A 22,207-nucleotide genomic window follows, 5' to 3' on the forward strand; every position below is an offset into this window, starting at 1 on the left:
AAAAAGCAGAACGTTTAAAAAAGTTTGTTAGGTTGTAAATGGCAAAACATTGAGGCCCGGTTTCACAGACAAGGCTTCTGAGATTAAGCCTTATAAACGTGCCTTAGATAAAAAAACATTACTGTTGTGCATCTTGAGACAAAACAATGGCACTGACATATTTTAAGATATGTCAGTGCAAGTCGCTTTGAGTTAAAACAGCTCAAACATAGCTTGGGACTAGTTTAAGCCTTGTCTCTGAAACCGGGGGTATATGTTTTTCAGATGTAACTTTGTCGGGTTTTTTTGTTTTCTAATCAATGTGATGAAAAATGAAGTGCGGAATAAAAAAATTATTGAAGCTGTGCAAGCAGTTAAGGTGAAATCAAGAAATTAAACAAGTTCCTTCCTTAAAAATGTTATATTACAAATTTCATTCATCTGATAAATACAGGCATTTCACAAAGCATTGTTCTAAAAAAACACAACCCATCATCACAATCATTTCTAGCAACATACAATGACAAATCTGGGCACAATTAAAACCAAACATAGTGTCATTCCCAATATCCAAGACGAATACAATGTGCATCTCAAAACCAGAGTGTACAGACACACACTGAATAAGGCGCTGTTGACAGGATTTGTTCAATCTGGATCCCTTTCTTTAGGTTTTCACGTTGAATATTCTGTTACTGTGCTTCTGTTATTCAAGTCTTCTCAAAGTAAAGGTGAATGTGAAATAGCACCAGTTTGTTGTGATTCAACTCTGTTACAAATACACACATAGGTAAGAATAATTTACTTAAACATATTTATACTGTACAAAAGCATCTGGCATGTACAATAAGACAAAATCAAACCTGAAAACAACAAATGTACATTCCAGAGATATCTGGGCCAAAATGTGGGATTGTGAAACCACATGATATTATTAGTTCTGTTTATCCAAAGAAGTCCAGTGATCTGTGAGTCCCAGTCAGAATTTAATTCCAAATCACTGATTCATAATGCCTTCCATTTGGTATAAGTCCACATTTGTGCGGATCTTCATAGGTAGTTGGGTCAAATTCTTTTCCGGCTGAATTTACTTCAGTTCTTCTCTTGAGGAGGTGCTGTTTTGGGCTTAGCCCCGATTTTTTTTATACATTTTTTAGTTATTAATTATTTAAAAAAAATGTTGTAGTGCAGTTTGGGGTGCTGTAGTCACTAGGTCAAGTTTAAGTGACATCAGAGGACACACACACACATACACTTACAGCCTTTTTAAGGCTAGGAATCTTTCAGCATGTTTATGCGAGCGAAGATCTTGAGGGCGGGTCCTAATTTAATATTCATGGCACTCATTAGGTGGTCTTCCTTCAGTAGCAGCATGGCCTGTCCATCAATCTCCTGAGCACGAAACTCATCTGCAATCTCCTGGCAACCTAATCGTTGAGACACAAAAATGTGCATAATTTAATAGCATATTTGTAGATAAATACATTGTTGTACAAATGTCAAATTTCAACATAGCTTTGCATTTATTTCCTTTGCCATCAAATATTATATTTGATGGCAAAGTTGATCAAACGTGTGTGCATGTATGTATTTATAAAATATTGTTATTAAGTTTGAGGTCGGAAAGATTTTGTAAAAAAGTTTTTGAAAGTCTTTTATGCGGATTTGTTAAAAACAGCAATATTGTGAAATATTATTACAATTGAAAATAACTGTTTTCTATTTTAATATATTTTAAAATGTAATTTATTCCTGTGATGGAAGCAGTCTTCGCTTATTATTATTATCAATGTTGAAAACAGTTGTGGTGCTTAATATTTTGGAAACCATGACCAAACCACCAAACCATTTTTTTCAGGATTCTTTGATGAACAGAAAGTTCAAAAGAACAGCATTAGTTTGAAACTGAATTTTTTTTGTAACAATGTAAAAGTCTTTACTGTTACTTTTGATCAATTTAAAGGTGCACTATGTAACTTTTCCGTCCACTAGAGGTCGCCTGTTCAAAACAAAGGCGTAGTTTGATGACGCAACGTTTGAGCGCAGAATCTTGGGACATGTGGTCTTCACCTCACAGTCGGTGGAAAAGAATCGGGATAGGACGTCATGTTCATGGATGCGATTATTAACGTTACTGTAGTGTGAAGCAGAGCAGGGCCGAGTGTTGTGGGACCTGAGCAAGGCCACTGGAGCGATTGTTAATAAGATGAATGCAACACACACCTCGCGAGCAGCGGGACTTTTATTATGCCACAGTCGCCGGCGCCATTTCCGCTTTTCCGGTCATGAGTATGAGGTAACGCAGGTCTGTTTATCATATTAGATACATCTGAGTGTGTTGAAAATGATGTTACGACGTTACTCTGGGCGTTCGCTCGGCGGCTGCTATGACACTTGTTGCATACTGCAGTGAGAGTAAAGCGTTTCTGCAAAATAAAACCGTAAACCGAGGGTAACGCAGATATGACGCAAACTACAGGCGACTCCCTCACACGTCCCGGTTCCTTGGTTAAAATAGCAATTTCTCACGATTTACAAATAGCTGGAAACATTTGGGATATATTGAAAGTACTCACCTGAACAAAATAAATAACACTGGCCTAGTGGTTCTTGGATATTTTACTGAAATTTTTTTTTACATAGTGCACCTTTAAAGCCAAGATGACGTCAAAGAACTAGCTGTGATAAAAGCTGACTGTGACGCATCTCGTCGGCTGCGTCTCGGCCAAAAAGCTGTGCTTGAACACCCCAAAAGGACTAAAGGCATCCGTCAACTAGCATGTGCTTTCTGCGCCTGCGTGTTAGTAAATATCTGTCTATATCAGCAGTTATCAAGCAGGTATCTTTTTTCGTCATTCAAAAAGGGAAACCAAGACTAGGGCTGTGTCCGAAATCACCCACCTATACCCTTAAGGAGGACACTATTTGAGGGGCAGTCATTTGTAGTGGTGTCCGAAACCATAGTGGACGTTATCGAGTGCACTCATTCAATCCCACAAGTTTGCTACGTTTAAAATGATTATTGAACAGCAAGAACAAACTATGCAAAAGCGGCACTCACTCGTTTTCATTCACTCCTTCAAGTGGACTATATTAGCGGAGCAATGTAGGGAATAGGGAATGAGGGTATAGGGGGCGATTTCGAACACAGCACAGGCTCATGTTATTATGAAAATATTAGTGCATTCGAATGCTCAGTTAAGATGACAAAATTATAATAGCCTTCTGTCTGTACGGTCTTGACTTCTTTGCTCGCTTTCATCACTTTTGCTTTTATTCTCATGCACTGACTCATTCACTAAGCGGAGCAGCCAATCAGAGTTCTCTCTCTCACCGACGGCCTGATGCATTTCAACATGCTTCAAACCTGACAGCATCTGACTAGAGTCAACGGTGCAGAACAAACAAAAAATACGAAGCTGACCGACGCTCAGAAACGGCCTGGCGTTACCCAACTGCTGCCTTAGTGTGTCCCGGCCTTAAAGGGATAGTTCACCCCAAAACAACATTTTTATGTTTATCTGCTTACCCCCAGGGCATCCAAGATGTAGGTGTCTTTGTTTCTTCAGTAGAACACAAATGAAGATTTTTAACTCCAACCGTTGCAGTGTGATTGTCGTATAATGCATGTCAATGGGGATATTTTAGAGTATGACTATGAGAGCAATGAGAGTAAAAACACATAGTCATACGAATCCTTATTAAACCATGCGGCTCGTGGCGACACATTGATGTCTTAAGACACGAAATGATAGTTTTTTTTGCGAGAAACTGAACAGTATTTATGTTATTTTTTTAACCTATTATCAGACGGATGTCATCTAGTATTCCCAGCGCCATAACTTCCCGCGAATAAGGTCAAAATACTGGCACGATCAAAGATATATATACATAGATGCCTCATTCGACTGATCCACGCAGGCACTAATGAGGAATCTATGTATATATCTATGATCGGGCTGGTATTTTGCATGTATTTTGACCTTATTCGCCGGAAGTGATGGCACGGGGACGGCTGATGCAGAGCCATTGAAAAAAATGAAATACAATTTTAAATATGGACATTTTCTTACACAAACGCATCGATTCGCTTCAGAAGGCGTGTATTAACACCCCGGAGCCGCATGGAGCAGTTATTTGACAGACAGATGCATTTTTTATGGACTTCAAAAACAGAGCAACTATTACTGCCATTATAAAGCTTGGATTAGCCAGGACATTTTTAATGTAACTCAGATTTTATTAGTCTCAAAGAAGAATGTCATGTACACCTCGGATGACTTGAGGGTAAGTAAATCATGGGCTAATTTTCATTTTTGGGTGAACTATCCCTTTAATGCATCCTAGCTGGATAAAAGCATGAATTACTTTTTTTTTTTTTTTTTTATAAAAATCGCACCGACTCCAAACTTTTAAACAGTGTTGTGTGTGTGTGTGTGTTTACTGTATATATATATTATAAAAAGCCACTTACCTGGCAAAGAGCGGATGAACTCAAACACCTCTTGCACATTCCATTTGGTGGGGTCGCATGGTAGGAAGTGCTGACTGAGGAGAGGAAGCTCTTCTGGATCATTACCAGCGACCCCACCCTGAGAAACGATTGGGCCAGAACTGGCTGCAGAGAGCGGGGAAGTTGCTTCCTCATAACTGGAGATATCCGAACAGGGGCTGGACTCTCCTTGACTAGGCTGAGATTGGAGGGGTGAGGATATAGATTCTCCCTGAGATTGCTGAGATACCGAGAGCCGCTGGAGGGATCAAGAATAAAACAAGAGATTATAGGCATGCACTAAAATGAGGTAATAACAAAGATTGTGGCATGCACAACTGGATTGATGTAGGCGTTCACCTGCTTTTTGGGCTCCCTGCCTCTGGGACTATGAGACCTTCTCCTTCTCCACTGATTTATCTGATTGGTTGTTTTAGTTCTGTCGGGGTGGAACAGACCAACCCGCTTCGTGCAACTAACACTGTACCTGATCAAGAGTGTTGTATGTTAGCATACAGATAAAACTACTGCACATCACAACAATATATAATAAGTTATCATTTTGGTAGCAGTTATATCTATTATTTCAGTATCACAAGTTCCTAAATGAACCCATGCAGCTTTAAAGGAACACTCGTTCGAACACTTTTCGAATCCATTCAGCCGATCTCCGGGTCTGGCGGTAGCACTTTTAGCATAGCTTTGCATAGATCATTGAATCTGATTAGACCGTTAGCATCTTGCTCAAAAATGAGTTTCGATATTTTCCTATTTAAAACTCCACTCTTCTGTTACATCGTGTACTAAGACCGACGGAAAATGAAAAGTTGCGATTTGCTAGGTCGATATGGTCTAGGTCAGCCGTACCATGGGTGCAGCGGCGCAATAATATTACGCAGCGCCTGAAAATAGGCTAACTTACGTAAACATAACCAGTTGGCCTAGAAATTGACCTAGAAAATCACAACTTTTCATTTTCCGTTGGTCTTAGTACTCGATGTAACTACAGAAGTGTCAAGTATTAAATAGGAAAAATATCGAAACTCTTGGGTCATTTTTGAGCGAGATGCTACCGGTCTAATCAGATTCAATGATCTATGCTAAGCTATGCTAAAAGTGTTACCGCCAGATCCAGAGATCAGCTGAATGGATTCGAAAATGGTACAACTCAACTGTTTAGCTCGAGGGGAGTTGGAAAATGAGCCTATTTTCAAAAAAAGTGGAGTGTTCCTTTAAGGCCAGTTCACACCGGGACGATTTTCGCGCACGTTTATTGCCAACGTTTAACGCCTCGTGACTAAACAAAGGGCGCCAATGTGAGTTTGCACACCAACGCGCAAAACGGCAGGCGTAAAAGCGGCATTTAAAAAAAAAAAAACACCTCGGGTTTGTTTTTTTATTTTGACGCGGCACGTTAAAAACTGGCCGACCAATGAGATCAGCACTTTTGTTCACGTGCCTGGAGCTGCTGAAGTGACAGTAAAACACAACTTTGTGGCGCTCAAGCACAAAACGGTCTTGCCGAGCACACATTGATACGACGAAGAAGTAGTAATTAGACAAAGAAGAAGATGAGCTGCTAATGCTGCTTGCCAGTTAGCAAAAAGTGTGTGAATGGTTTTGGCACCACCTTGTGTACCGGGAGAGCCATCTACTGAATGTGCACGTTCTCTCGGCGCATCGCCAGTGAAAATCGCTTGGGTGAACACTCAAGACGCACCGAAAAAACGCTGGCGATAAGCACGTGCGATATTCGTCCCGGACGTCTAGAAATATCTAGAAAATAATAATATATTTATTAAAATGCTTTGAATCTCTAACCTTTTGGCACAGACCATGGAACAGAAGCGTTTTGAACGTTTGAACTTATAGGCAAAATCAACCCATCCACAGAGCTCACATGTGAGCTTGGGCTCCTCCGATTCCTCCTGAGCCTGTGTGTCTGATGAAAAAATGACAAAGTAATAAGCTACAGTTTATTTATGAATAGCTAAAACAATGTTTGTTTGTAATCTTTGGAATGGTGCGAAGCTTATCTTTTTGCCGCACCTTATCACACAAAGTTTCAATCGTAAAGTTCACAAACAGGATATTGCATATCTCTCATCACTAATGCATCATGAGTGACGGTCCGTTGTTCATAACAATGCAAGTTTTCAATCTTTCAAAACTTTACCCTGATCATGTATCTTATAAAAACAAGCATGTGCTGCGGAATGTTTGAAATGTCCACCTTGTTGTCCGACCTCCTCCATGTCTGAGTTTGTGGCACTGAGGGAGTTGCTGCTGGCCGTTTTCTCTGGATCTGAGGGAAGTTGTGTGTCTGGTTTCTTGGGGCTGTCTGCCTGCACTGGAGGTCTCTCCACCTGACAATACAGTATTCAAAAGTGACGATGTCAAGGTGATTACCGTAACACTGGACACCTTCAACAGACAATATTTTTGGCCCCACTTTATATTAGGTGGCCTTAAGTACTATGTACTTACATCAAAAAATAAGTACAATGTACTTACTGTGTTCAAATTGTATTGCAAAACACCTTTGCTGATATTGAGGTGGGATACGGGTAGGGTTATGGACAGGTGTGGTGAGAAGGGTAAGTTTAAGGGTAGGGTTAGGTGTATGGGAAGTGTCAACTGTGTAAATACAAATGTAACTACATAAATTAATTACAGACGTAATTACATGCAGGTATTTTTTAAAATGTAAGTACAATGTAAAAACATGTATGTACACAATAAGTGCATTGTATCAAATGATTAATGTTAGTACATAGTAGTTAAGGCCACCTAATATAAAGTGGGTCCATATTTTTTTCTACAGTTTATTTTGATGTTGTAAATCAGGACAATTCACTAACGTACAAAGAAATACATCCTGTATTTCTGTAAAAATAAAAATATTATTTAATTATAAATATAAATAATAATACAATTATTATAATTAAATTAATTGTCAGTTTTATTTTTATTTGTTTTTATAATTAATGTATATAATTGACTGAATTAATAACAATAATAATAACAACAATAATAGTAATTGTATTATTATTGTGGTATTAAAATTATACGAATAGTAAAACAATCATGAGGATAATAATAATATTAAGAATATGTTGTTGTATTGTATTATTATGAATGCTAATACAAATATATTATTATTAAGACAATCATTTCCTGTTTTATTTTTTATTAGTTTTTTATAAACATTTATATTATTTACTGAATTATTATTAATAATGATAATCATAATAAAACTTGTGTTATTATTGTTGTTGTTAATTATTTATGAATAGTAATAATGATAATAATAATATTGTTGTTTTAAAGTTATTATGAGATAGAAATAATATTGTTCTTACCTTGTATTATTATTAGTGCTGTCAAATAATTGCATCTAACACAAAAGTTTGTCTGTGTATATATATTACAAACTTTTATGTTCGATGTGATTAATCGAATTGACAGAGTAACAATGCAATTATTATTACTATTATGAATATATTATTATTATTACTACAACTCACAGGGAATGGCTCAGCTCCCTCCTGGATAACAAATCCCTCGATGACATGCGTGAGGACGTGTGGCTTCACTATGGCTTGAGGCGGCTTGTTCTCGCCGTTTTGTGCCACATTTCCTGTCACAGCTGCCGGGGGCGGCTCGTTCGAGGCTGCCACGGTCATGGTCGATGTTACCGGTGTTCCCGTGGGGTCACGCGCCATCTCCACAGAGCCTGGCGGCAAAGAAACAAAGCATCAACTCATCACCATAGCAACCACAACAACATCAGCAGCACAAATATCAGCGGCCTCCACCAGTGTTCAAGGGAAAGCCAGGACAAGACAGCTGCTGGAAATAAAACACAGCGAGCTTATAAAAGCGCTTATGGAACAGTTAAAGGGATAGTTCACCCAAAAATGAAGATTCTGTCATCATTTAGTCACACTTAAGTCGTTCCAGACCTGAATTTCTTTGTTCTGCTTAACACAAAGGAAGATATTTGGAAGAATGTTTGTAACCAAGCAGATCTCGGCAGCCATTGACTACCATAGTATTCCCCCCCCACTATGGTAGTCAATGGCTGCCGAGATCTGCTTGGTTACAAATATTCTTCCAAATATCTTCCTTTGTGTATAGAAGAAGAAAGAAATTAATACAGGTCTGGAACAACTTGAGGGTGAGTAAGTTAAATGATGAGAGAATTTTCCCTTTAAGCCAAACATTGATGGAAAATATATCGGGCTTCAGTAACATATTCATAAACAGCAATTAAAATATAAACATTTTAATGCAGATATCGCTATAAGTACGAGCAAACTCTTGATCAGTCAAGTGACACTCGAGAGCCAATGGCGTTTGACGTCGAAAACGTAGAGCGCCATTTTTAATTTGAACGCAACTGTCAACGGTTTTTGAGCTGAAGGGAAGAGTATCAATCAATAACGACTGCAATTTCACTCTGTTCCTCACACAAAGCTATCCAATAACGTCAAAATAATTTGAAATATTAAAGTATTGACTACTTTTAGGAGGTGTTTTTAATGTCATTTTATGGACAAACTGTCAACGTAACTGTTACATGCTGCAGTACACTGAAGAAAGGAATAACGCTGGAACGTCATGATTAGGGTAAGTTAACAGTTAAATGATTTGATTTTTGTGTGAACTATTACTTTAAGAAACATCACACCACCGGTTAGACATTTAAAAACTTAAATCAACTGAAGAAAAATACATCTCTCCCGTTTACACAAGACGCGTCACTGCGTTCAGTCTGTGCTGTATGGTCCATGTAACGTTACGCACTAGACTGGCGTCAGATGCGTCGCGTTTTAAGACTGCGTATCAAGTCTACCACACAGTTCAAAGAAACGCGCCTCGAGACCGTTCCGTTTTTCCTTTTAAGCCCACTAACCAAAACTACTGGAATCACAACACAAGACATACTGTAGCTTACCGACAAAGCACAATAAAAAGTCATTTCCCTCAGGGGGGCTCTTCAGTTCCGTTTCAAAACACGGGGGGAGCCTCATTCCCACACGCCTGTTACACTGATATCACTGACTGAATTTCCACGCGTCCGATTCTACGCAACATGTAGTGCGCGCTGCTCCTTTTCAATGCTCCGCTCCCACGCACAAGCACTGCACATTCTGCCGGAGAGGCGGTTCAGTCTTTCCCTGGATGGCAGCGGCAGCCTCAAGTGGCAGGTCACATGACTCTAGCGGTTCAAGAGTCTTTCACTGGCGTGGCAGCGACTGTGTCCTTTATTCAGCCTATATTGGGCATTCTCTGAAGCTAGGAAAGCGTCCCTGGTCTAAAACTCGTTTCTGACTGATTCAGCAGCAAGGCTACTTGTGCTTTCTGGCAGTCAAGGAAGTCTACAGAGTCATGTGACTGCCCCAGAGACAGTTCTTGTCCATATTACTGTATATGGGAATTGCACGGCACACCACCCCTTATATTTCTCTTTTAGCCAATCTGGTTCACCATGTGGGAGTCTGAAGCCTTGTATTTTAAAATGCAGTTGTGATTCTTTAATTCAAGCCATGTGGCTTTTGAAGCAGTTCCCACAGTCAGAAAGAATGTGGACACTCAACCCATAGGTTACAATGTATTGTCATTAGATAACAGAATGTAAAACACACTGAAGTCAGTTTTGAAGTAAAATAGCATAAGCAGTAAGCACACATTTCAAGCAAAACACTGCACACAAAGAGTGAAAATTAAAATAATAAAGTAAGCTCTAAGAAAAGGTCAAATGATCATAATTTGTTTGCAATGCCACTTGATTTGATATTTTGTGATTTAATGCAGTGAATTATATGAATTTGTATGCAAAATATTTTGGCACCATTGCAATTTATGTTTTACTGGTTAGTGTGCTAAACTAGTGTCTATAGATTTCTTCAGAATGTCCATTATAAAATATTTGGGTATGTGTATATATTAGGGCTGTAATCAACCAAAGAAAATCTTGGTCGACTGAAGTCCTGAAATTTTCGACTAAAAATCGACTAAAAATTACGTTAGGAAAAAAAACGTTAAATTAATTAGCTGCGCACTGTGCGCAGTACTTGGTAGCCTTGTTGTCTGCATAAATGAATTATAAATAAACATAAAAAACTAGTAGGCTATTTGCAGTATATTAAATAGTTTTTGAGCTGATTATTTTGCACTGAAATGAGTCTGACACGCGAGTCTGTCGGCTCTGACAGCGTTGCATCACGTGCACCTGCGCAATATCATAGCCTATGATTTCCCAAAATATAGTACTATTGTCAACTAGATATCATCACAAGAACTTTTGAGGAATATGCAACATAATTTAGACAATTGTTTTTGTCATATGTATTATAATAACTGACAGACAGTAAAATTGCAGCCGCTCTGTGCAGCTCAAACAGGAGCTGAGCTCAGCTTCGCGGCTGAGACACGAATAGACTATTAACTTAAAGCTTTTACTCTTAAACACAAAAGGCACGTCCACTTTAATAAAAAATGAATATTTATTAAACAAGCCAGATCAAGAGCAGAAAAAACGCTCTCACAATTAAATAAATAATATAAGTTACAGAAAACTAGCCTTCTTCAATCTGTCTCTCTTCTCCAGTGGGTTGGGCTAATCCAAAAGTGAAAACAATGGGGGTGTTTTGAAGACAGTCTGTTACCTGTGAAACAGGGGTGCTCTGAAAACACCCCCATTAGCAATTAGTGCTTTCCACCTGATGAAATGAACGCGGCGCGGCAAAACTGATGAAATGAACGCGGCAAAACTGATGAAATGAACGCGGCAAAACTGATGAAATGAACGCGGCAAAACGGACAGTACAGATCCACTTTTGCGGCACGACTGAAGCGTGGTGTTGTGAGGCTTCCCCTCATGTGTATGTTGATGGGCGTTCCTCAAGTTTACCGCTATGGGCGTGCGTTTGAGCCAGCGGGGAATGAAAAACAAAGGACGGGCGAGAGACTTCTCTTCGCCAGTTGGTTGGGCTAATCCAAAAGAAGTGAAAACAATGGGGGTGTTCTGAAGGCAGACTGATACCTGTGAAACAGGGGTGCTCTGAAAACACCCCCATTAGCAATTAGTGCTTTCCACCTGATTAAATGAACGCGGCGCGGCAAAACTGATGAAATGAACGCGGCAAAAACTAATTAAATGAACGCTGCAAAAAAATCGACCAATCAAAATTTTGGTCGAGCCAGAACGTATCGACCAATAATCGACTAATCGACTGGAAGATTACAGCCCTAGTATATATATATATATATATATATATTATATATATATATATATATATATATATATATATATATATATATATATATATATATATATATATATATATATATATATATATATAATTAATAATAATAATACATATTAATAACAATTCATATACACTCTTAACTCTTTCCCCGCCAGCATTTTTTATTTATTTATTTTTTTACGTTGTCAGCCACCTTCAGCATTTTTTATAATTTTCACAAAATTTTCATTGCCCCCAGAATATTTTGGTGTATGAATATCTGAACATGCAATATATCAAAAGAAAGAATAGTCCCCCTGCTTTTAAATAAAAAAACTGTTTTATTCTAGTTTCATGCATAATTTTTTTATCAACATTTGTGGGTTGATTTCGCCCGGCAACTCAGACTGGAAACCTGAACATTCATTTCTACTGCTTCTGTTACAATTTTGCGGGAACCAATCACAGACTGAACTTTTCTACATCCAGATCGGTTTTAGAACGATGATCAAAACACAGATGAAGTAGATCGAGTCCATCAACACCCCTAAGGTTGCACAGTCCTATAGCTCGTCCTGGGTCGACATTCATTCAGTAACATTAGGCAGTTTTGATTTAAGGTCCTTTCACACTGGACGCGATTTTGACGCGCGGAAAATTTGCGCAATGCTTTTATTTTTTTGATCAGCTGTTTGTGTAATGAGTGCTTCCACACCGAACACGAATGTGCTGCGGCGAAAAAACAAAGTTTCTTTTTTCCGCTTTGATGTCGATTATTTTTTTTAACTCTCCCAGCGACAGAAAAGGCTTCAACCAATCACATCCAAGGAAACAAAGGTCACGAAATGTCCAGTAGATGTCACTAGCTATTCAAACAACATTAACCTTTGCCAGGTATCGCATTTCTCACGAGATTACAGCTATAGTTGTAGTTACAGCTGTACAGCTGCAGCTGTTTGCCCGCTGTAGGCTACAGACAACGATAACATCACCTTTTGAGTTAAAACTCGTTGATTTTTTTTTTTTCTAAACCTTGTGTCCGCTACTAGGGAAAGTTAATGTGTTTCCGTCAGTACGACTGTGGTTCATAAATGTTTACATTGTGACTCGACTGGAAGCATCGCTGGAAACAGCTGCTCCGGATCGATTGGTTCCTGAAGTCTGTGGTTTGTCTCTTCAAATGCGGTGCTACTGTCTCTGGAGGAGCTCCTCAAATTGTCCCGAGGACATTCAAAAGTAAGTGCGGAACCGCCCAAGATAAAGTTTTAGCTCCTGTTCAAGATTAGCCTTCCGACTCTCTGTTCTTTAAGACTGGGTGCACCCAAAACCTACTTCTCGGTCTTTTAAATAAAATGAAAAGCTCGTCTTCACTGATGGATGATGAAGTGTCCATGTTTTCCCAGCTGTGTCATGAATGTTTTGGAGCTCTGAAACGTCACAGACGTCGCAAATTTCTGTTGCTGCTGATGTGAATGGTTTTGACGCGAACTATTCGCACACTAAATATTTGCTTTTCCGCTTCGCTTTTTCACTACGCGTCCGGTGTGAAAGGGCCTTTATATGCTGTTTAATGCTGATGATCGCGTTATTTCACTTATACTTCTGCTTACATATGCTATCGCTTGTTTCTGCTTCTTCTTCACGTGTCTTTTGATCAGGGGCCGGTTGCACCAATTGTGCGTAAGTTACAACTTAGCCTAGTTTTGACGTAAATGGGCACTAAAATTAAAACGTACGCACTACTAAATATTTTTGCTTTGCACCATTAAACTTAGTTGAGGCGTAACTCTACGTATAAACTAAATATTTAGCCTCCGATCAGGAGTAATGGTTGGAATAATAAAGCAGACTGACTGAACTGCATAATAAGCTCTTGTTTTACATGACAGACTTAAATTCTTTACACATATATGATAATGCTGACATTTACACTCGCTTACATTTTAAGAGAGAAAACATTATGTGAATAGATTACTTTATTTGCAGCTCTTCAACACGAAACCATCCAAAACTGTGCGCCGCTGCGTGCATCTGTCCCATCGGCCCGTGTTGTGCATGTCATGATGTCAAATAAAATCAGTCATAATCAATGAATGTAATTTCTTATGTTTTTTTGTTTTTGTTTCAGTATTTATTTATTGATCCTTGTTAATGTTGTTTCATATACTGAATGCTTCTGAATGTTATTTATATATAAAAGCACTTATGTTATTCATGATTAAATATATTTAATGGAAACTTATTTTACCGTTGGTTACCTGAGGTAAAATAAGTTATAATAATGAAGGACACTGAAATTCACGGTATTTCAACACAACTTCTGCTCACGTATTTGAAGGCTGCTATTGAGGGTAAACGTCATACTATGCGCATTACTTTACGGAGAGCTTACGACCTACTAGTTACGTTCTGCCTTAAGAACAAATGGTGCAGCCGAAAAAAGTATAGAGTTAGTTACAAACTATCTAGTTGTTACTAAGCCTCTAGTGTGGACTTTACATTCCAATTTAAGAAAAAACTTACGAACGACTGGTGCAACCCTACCCAGGAGATTCTGTACTCAGAAGATGTGTAATAGCGCCCCCTACTGTATAACAGTGAAAACATGGAAAGCTGGAAGTTTCCGTCAATGGCGGGGAAGCGTTTTCTCATAAATGATAGCAATGTCCGTCAATGGCGGGGAAAGAGTTAAATGTGTCTATTGTTGAAAATTTAATAGTTTGATTATCAAACTATACTTGTACATTAGTACATTTAGACTCTTGTTGGCCACCGTACCTTGTGTTTGAGATGTGGCGTTAACAGTGTCAGCTTTGGCTTGTTCAGGGGGGTTGGTGCCGTGGGTTGTAGTGGATGGTTGCATTTGTACTGGTGGGCAGATCTCTCTTACCACCAAAGAGGTGGGCTTCTCCTTGTCGTCCTGAGCCAGCCTTGAAGCCTAAATAGGATAAAAGCAGTTAGTTGTTTTCAAATTGTATACATTATCTTTAATCTACTATAAGGCTCTATTAAGGGAGTCCCTTACCTGGCTTTGTGCAGGTTGGATTTGGAGATTGATGGCTGTCAGTTGGACCGGTTGAGCTTTCGCATGGGCCAGGGCCATGTGTGAGCCGTGCTGGCTAACTGCATGGTGGCTTATAGTTGAATGGAAGATGGTGGCCTGTTGACTTTGAGCTGATCCCTGGTTGTGAAGTGCTGGTTTGGGCAAAACCGGAATGATCCCTGCTACAGATGAGGTCTGGGCGGAGCTCTGGATGCCTAAAGAGGCTGTGTGTTGGTGGGGCTGGACGGAGGCGGTCTGCAGTAACTGAGGCTGGGTTCTAGAGGTGGGTGGGGCTTGGGGTTGAATGACAAACTGCTGCGGTTGCTGCTTAATCAGGGCCTGAGGCTGGATTTGGGCATACGCTGGAAGGACAAACACTTACTATTATTTCACATGACTACACATTAAACTCACAGTTGCAAATATAAAGCAATAGTAACGTGCCAATGAAGAACAAGGTTATTTAAGCCGGGCCAGTAAAGCATAGGTAAATTCCTAAAGTGCACAGGTATCCCACCACAGCTATTTAAAATTGTGTTTCCCATCCCAGACAGCAACATATTAGTGTCTGCCCAGATCCGGGCCACATCTGGTACATGTGGATTGGTAGATGTACCAGATGTGGGCCGGTTCTATTGCTGTCTGGGACTCATTTCTATAATCAATATGCTGACTGTGCTCTAAAGTTTTTAGTTTGATCAATTAAATAATGCTCTTGTCAAAGTAGCATGTGTTGCAGTTGCAAGACATTAGTGAACTATGATTTGTAACAAATACATTTGAGTTAGTTATTTTCAATGAATCAATTTCAATATTGATTGAAATTGAGCCTCCAGGCCCGAACCACTAGACTTAAGAATAATTTCATTCACCGGGCTGTCAGGAAGTTGAACTCTCTTCACCCTCTGCGCTCGGGTGCATTGTACTAACTTTCTACCCTTATAATACACACGCACATGCATACACACATGCGCACACACATTTGATCATTTAATGCATGAGGCACTTTTACAACTTCTGCTGTCTTGTTAGCGTATTGTTGGCACTTAATAATATTAATAATACTAATAATATTCCTTTAACTTTCATGTTTTTTTAACTACTTGTCTTTTATGTTGTTGCCGTTTTTTTACACAGATGGTCTGAGGGAAACGGAATTTCAATCCTCTGTATGTCTTGTATATATTGTAGAATTGACAATGAAGTTGAAGTTGAATATATTTACAAATCCATCTTATTGATTCATTTGTGAATCGGCCTGAATATAAATTATTCTGTCAAATCATTATCCAGCAAATCACAAACATCTGGAAAGTTCATGGAAAAGTCATGTTAGTTCACTGGTCGACTTATTTATTCCTTCCTAGTTTTTATTTTATTGTATTTATTCAGTGATCTCCTAACATTAGTCTCTGTGCTTGGGTTTTCCAGTACAACTTCTGTATCCAGGACTACGGCAGTGGAAACTGGATGAGTTTAAAACTGTGATTAGGTGTTTGACTGGAGGACTTGCAGGAAAGTGTGTTAAAATGTAATATTATCTCAGCAGGAGAACATTCAAACAGAAAAACCTTACGAGTTGGGCACGTTGAGATCACAACCTCAAAAGTTTATGAGCGGTAAAGGAATCTGAAAAACTCCAACTGGTTGGAAAGTTAGCTAGCATGTGGTTTTTATGTTTATATATACAGTATATGCGTGTGTGTGTTCTGTCACATGAAATGCACACCGAAGATGTGAAGCAGACGTCAGGAACAAATACAGTCTTTCTTTAAACTCCTAATAGCAAACAGTTCAGTGTGGGAATGTTCTTCCGTCTAATGTGAATGGTGTGGGATGGTGTGTTCAGATGACTCAATCCTCTGTGCTCATTTTCTCTCGCTCTTTCTTTCTCCGGATGTTCAGAATAAGGAGTTGATGAGTTATTCCCTGCGGAGCGCAACCCTGGAAAACCCCGAATTTTCCTGCCGAACGTTCAACTACTATATGCAAAGCCACAACACGTATAACACATTAAAACAATAACTCGTGCTTGGAGACATACAAGATGTACCTTTTCTCACATGTTGGGCCAAATTCGATCTCTTGCCTCAAAGATTAAATGCAGCGTAAATAGAGACTTCTGCATTTCCTGAGATGAGATTAGACTCCGATAATCAGGCATGAGTTTCCGAAGAGATAAATGTCTCAAACTGTTCTTAGTTTAAAGGGATAGTTTACCCAAAAATGAAAATTCTGTCATGATTTACTCACGGAAGAATGTTTGTAACAAGCAGATCTCGGCAGCCATTGACTACCATTGGCTGCTGAGATCTGTATCTTCCTTTGTGTTCAGCAGAAACAAGAAATTCATATGGGTTTGGAACAACTTGAGGGTGAGTAAATCATTTTTGGGTGAACTATCCCTTTAACTCCGTTAAGTTTCCTGAGCTATGAAGAGAAGGCAACTTTAAGCAAGGTTTTCCTATATTGGTGCATTTGCTCTACAATAAGTACTTTTTACTTTAGTATTTTGAGTGCACAGCAGCGGTGTGTTAATGTCTTTGGCTCTTTCTTATCTACTTTCTTTTAATAAGCCCTCCATAGCGAGTGGTTGTATTCAATGGATAGTTTTTTATTATTTGGTATGAGAATTAGTATAAAAATAGAGAGTACATTTTTACTGGTTTAGACGAGCAAGGAGTGAAATCTCACAATCAGCTGGCAATCATATTCTCAAGCAAATAGTAATTTTCTAATACCAAAATCTCCAATCCAATCTGTAATATCCACGTTCATATTATTTTTAATCTAATATCCAGAGTTTAAACGCATTTCTTTAAAGCAAACTGACAAGGTTCAGCTAAGAGAATAATAGCCCAGGATGACTTTCCAGATCTGTGAATATCATTAATGCACAATGGGGAAAACCAAGCATCATAACACGCATCACATCAGCTCTCTGGAACACACTGCTATGGAAACTACATCCCAACACACATCAGGTGGCTTGTTACCCTTCCTCTCCACTGAGGCTCAATTGGACCCTCTCAAACACACTTGTTCAATAAAGTCAAAGCTTGTTCAAGCTTTATCCATTCTGTTATTTGTGTATATACACAGTGGCATGCACGTTACGCATGCAAATGATCACTGAGAAATTACTGTATAACGTGAAAGCAATTCAGCTCTCCTAAACTCAAATTAAGTGTTGACGAGTTTATGTGAATGCACAAATGTAGCTAACCAGGGTCAAAAATTGACTTTTTGCAATAGCAGATATACTGAGAAAATGTACTTTTGTTTTGACTGGATGAGAAAATGTATTTTGCGCTTAAAAATATATAAATGTAGAATGCATTGTATAGTCCTTAGGCTTACTTAGATTTATGTATTGGATTTTATTTGGTCACATAAAAAAAACACCTGAAAGCCTGTTCTTACTTCACTTGGCACTTCACTGGTGCTAATTTTTGACCCTGGAGCTACTGGAGGTACTTTCTTTTTCTTTTGAAAAAAATCAGAGACCTTTTTTGTATCTTCTACCAAAGCATAACAAACGTAGCATAGTCCCTACTCCCTACCGGCCTCGACACGCCCAGTATACCTGCTTTTAAATGTGCAGGATAATTGCCCTGTGTGAGCTGTTATGATTAGAGACCAGTGGAATGATGGATGGCTTGCATGTCAGATGCTGACGGGCACTGAAAGACTCATCTGAGAAAGTGTGTGCCCTTGAAAGGCCACGTACGCATTAATGCATTTGAGCATAAGCCATGTAGGACAAGTGTGGCCTGGGGTGGATTTCTCCTTTCTTTGGTACTTAGTGTGTGACATGATGGACTGACAAGTGGAGTTGGATCTTATTAGAGTGAATTGAACCTTTCAGTTTGTTCAAATTCCCAATGTGCACCACTTTGGACAAAAGGTGCTTGACAGAATCAGTAGTTAATAAAATATCAACCAAAGTGAAAGACAATACTAGAAGTAACTGTATTTGTGGTTGATCGTCTTTTCTGGAGGACACCTGTGTGTATTGTGATGATAGTTTATAGAAAAGCTCTAATATAATTTCTTAGCAATTGCATACTTTTGTGATAATGCAATGGCATTCAGACCCTTTTAAGTGGGGCTTAAGAGTCCTAGAGTCACAGACAAGGATCAGATTATGCCAGGATTAGACCTTAGTTCAATTAGGGCATTTAAGTGGCTTTTACAAACATGCCTAGGCCTGTCGCAATAATCAATATATCGATATATCGCACAATATATGTACATGACCTCAATAATTTTTTGTGATCGCCCATTATGTTTACATGATAATGAATGTCACCAACATTTTACTCGATTGTGCTGTCATCTTGTATGTTTTTTCGTGATGGAGGCAAAAGTGGTTCTCAGGCAGTTCCTTCATACACAGAGCGGTTACCGACAGGTGAAAAAAAGGCGCCATTTGAGGCGTTATAGTGTTTTCCTGACAACTACTGACAGTTTGGAAGAATAAGCCCAAATGGACTCGATTTCAAAGCCGCAATCCCCTGTTACGGTGCACATATGAATGTCAACGCAGAATGACGAGTGTTAAAGCCGTTTCACGAGGGAAAATGTTTATTTACTATTTATTCAACAAAAAAAAAATTTATTTAGGATATATTTTTTAGCCTTAATTTCCATGATTTGAAAGTGTGTAGGTCTACTTGCATTATTATGCTGTTATATTAGGATTATATAATCAGTGGCATAAAATAGTCTTAAAATGACAATTTTAATATTTCTGGGACGATGTATCGCGAAACAAAAAGTAGTTATAGTCAAACATGCCTTAGAAAAAAAAAGACAAAACAATGAGCACTGACATATTTTAAGATATAGCAGTGCAAGTTGCTTTCAGTTAAAACAGCTCAAACACGCATTTTAGTCTGTGACTAGGTTTAAGATTTGTCTGTGAAACTGGGGGCTAATGCTTTTGGGGTCACTGTATAGGCAATATGGGTCTGAGTTTACCTGGTGCGATTAAGTGATGTGAAGAGGTGACATTACGACTCATGTTCACTGCTTTCATCTCTGTTTGTCCTTCCTCTTCTTTCTTTGCTCCAACCGAGGAAGCAGTGTTCAAGTTGCCTTTTCCGGCACCAGTGCCTGAGCTGGAAGCACTCTGGCTGGGTGTCTTGATGAGCGGGGTGGGCTGAATGGAGATGGGGGTCTGCTTTAAACTCAGTGCCTGGAGGCCAGAGGACTGAGTGGTGGAAGACGCCCCCTGCTGGTTGCGCAGGGCAAGGTTCTGCACCTATGAAAGTCATAAATGTCAATAAACTCTGGAATTCAAATATATTAAAAACATTTGAATTGTAATATTTGATAAATAAATATTTTGCATTTGCAACGCTCCTAAAGTAATGTATACATTATTTGTATTGGAATTTGTATTATAATTTGGAGCCAATTATAATTATCCCAATGTGATCAAATAAAATAAATTAACTATGATCCTACAAATATTTCTAAAATAATGCTAACATATTAATTTATTCCTAAAATGCTATTTAATGTGTTTTTTTATATATTATTTGAATATGTATGGAATTGTAATGTTATTAGTATTGCATTGGACATCTACAGGATATTTTGTGATGGCCTACTGAAGCATTATATCCTATTGACAAACATAACACAGTGTTCTAAAGATCAAATTACAAAATATTAAATATAGTTCTGTTGTGCTATATTGGAAAGCTATAAAATTCCTATTAAGATCCTTTAGGATCAGTTCCTTTTTTTAAAGGAATTCTGGATAAGTGTCTGATGTGAATGAATACCGGTAGTACAGTAAATGGAATGGTTCCAAATTAGGATTTTTGTCAAGACATCCACAATTGTATGAATGCTTCAATTACTTTTGGATGTGCATGCATTACAGTATATGTGTGCACCTGTGCAGAGGCAGACTGTGTGTTATTGGTTGCATTAGTGTCAGACTGTAGAGCAGTTACTGTAGCAGTTGGAGCCAGGATCAGCTGAGAGGACAGAGGGACGGCTCGGCCCAGACTCCTGGCTACATGCACAAGATTACTCTGTTGAGCCTAAAATAATCACACATAAACATGCTCATTATTAATTAAATGTTAAATGTTTATTGAGCTTTTCTTCAGACGATTTGAACCCTCATTTCTTACGGGTGTATTCACACTTACAGTTCGGTTCGCTTGGTTCGTTTAGTTTGGTCCGGGCAAAAGCATCCGCTTAGCATCCACAGTGGCATTTTAACACCAAACCTAATGGCATATAGCCTGGTCTTACCAGACTCTCGTACATTTGAAGGAAAATGAAAATTGAGCGGAAGTACGTAGGAGGGCGGAGCCAGGTTAAATGGCATAGGGATACGTTCACAACCTGATTGGTCGGCTTTTATGATGTATATTTCGAGTAGGGGTGCACCGAAATTTTGGCCGCCGAAAATGTTCGGCCGAAAATGGCATTATCGGTTTCGGGCCGAAATAAAAAAAACAGCCGAAAACGTAAACCGAAAATTAATGTCACCCGCCCCTCCCATCCGTGCGCAAGCACTTAGGTTTCACTTAGGTATAGCTGAACTACCCCTTGCCAGAAGCCACAATCCCCTTGACTACTGGCGCTCGAACGAAGGCCCCTTTCCATTGCTTGCCCACACGCAGGTATTTATCTGCCCCAAGCAGTGTTGCCAAGTCCGCGGTTTTCCCGCGGGATGTTTTTCCATGTCCGCGGGTTGAAGCGACCCCAATTATGTGATATTTAGACCCAGGAATGCGAATTTTAGCAGCAACCCTGCCAAAAAAACACATATTTTACCCCCCCAAATGCCATTTTTCCCAGAGAACAGTGACAGACAGTGAGAGACTATTCAGTGCAGCATCTCATGTTCTTAATGAGAACCATTCTGTGATTTTGTGTGCAGTTATTCAGATAATTGTGGATCTTTTTTTGTACAACTGTTAAAAAACTATTTTACTTGATGGAACATAAAACTTGAAGAAAAATATTATTATTTATATTATTACTAATAGTATTATTATTTATAATTATTGTTAAAATATTTTAGGTTTTGTTATGTAACTTAATAAAAGTTTGATTATTCTATTGGTTCGTGATTTTTTTTTCATTTCAGATCCATTAAATTCAAGCAATTTATATATATATATATATTAGGGATGCCACAATTCTCAATATAATATTGAACCGTTCGGTACAGCATTCACGGTTCAATGCGCGCTTGTGAATTGCGGTTTTTCGGTTTCGCATTTAATTAAATATTTTTCTACAAATTCTATAATTTGCCTCCATCCCAATACTGAACAACGCGACATGGCCTACATTCACATCACACGTTCATGGTGGAGTTATACTCCCGGAACACTATAGTTATTCACAATCACCAAAGTTCATTATTTGCATGCGTTTTAAAGGCTTGCCGGTTTCATTCGC

General features: G+C 38.7%; 1 protein-coding gene across 2 annotated transcripts in view; it reads right to left on the reverse strand.

Moving 5' to 3' along the window:
- Nucleotides 1-385: 385 nt before the first annotated feature.
- phc2b (polyhomeotic homolog 2b) overlaps nucleotides 386-22,207 on the reverse strand; it is a 42,524-nt gene continuing 20,702 nt past the window's right edge. The window contains exons 6-15 of one of the 2 annotated variants that reach the window (XM_079840610.1): nucleotides 20,740-20,829; nucleotides 19,754-20,036; nucleotides 14,753-15,132; nucleotides 14,506-14,665; nucleotides 7,999-8,207; nucleotides 6,705-6,837; nucleotides 6,293-6,413; nucleotides 4,832-4,958; nucleotides 4,454-4,730; nucleotides 386-1,406 (exon numbers count right to left, since the gene is read on the reverse strand). In XM_079840610.1, coding sequence (XP_079696736.1) covers nucleotides 1,252-1,406; nucleotides 4,454-4,730; nucleotides 4,832-4,958; nucleotides 6,293-6,413; nucleotides 6,705-6,837; nucleotides 7,999-8,207; nucleotides 14,506-14,665; nucleotides 14,753-15,132; nucleotides 19,754-20,036; nucleotides 20,740-20,829 — 1,935 coding nt within the window. In that variant the 3' untranslated portion in view covers nucleotides 386-1,251. Of the gene's footprint in view, nucleotides 1,407-4,453; nucleotides 4,731-4,831; nucleotides 4,959-6,292; nucleotides 6,414-6,704; nucleotides 6,838-7,998; nucleotides 8,208-14,505; nucleotides 14,666-14,752; nucleotides 15,133-19,753; nucleotides 20,037-20,679; nucleotides 20,830-22,207 lie in introns of both variants that reach the window. The other variant, XM_079840609.1, reaches the window with a different exon arrangement.

Source organism: Gobio gobio, assembly GCF_949357685.1.
Source record: "Gobio gobio genome assembly, chromosome: 17".
NCBI lineage: Eukaryota > Metazoa > Chordata > Actinopteri > Cypriniformes > Gobionidae > Gobio > Gobio gobio.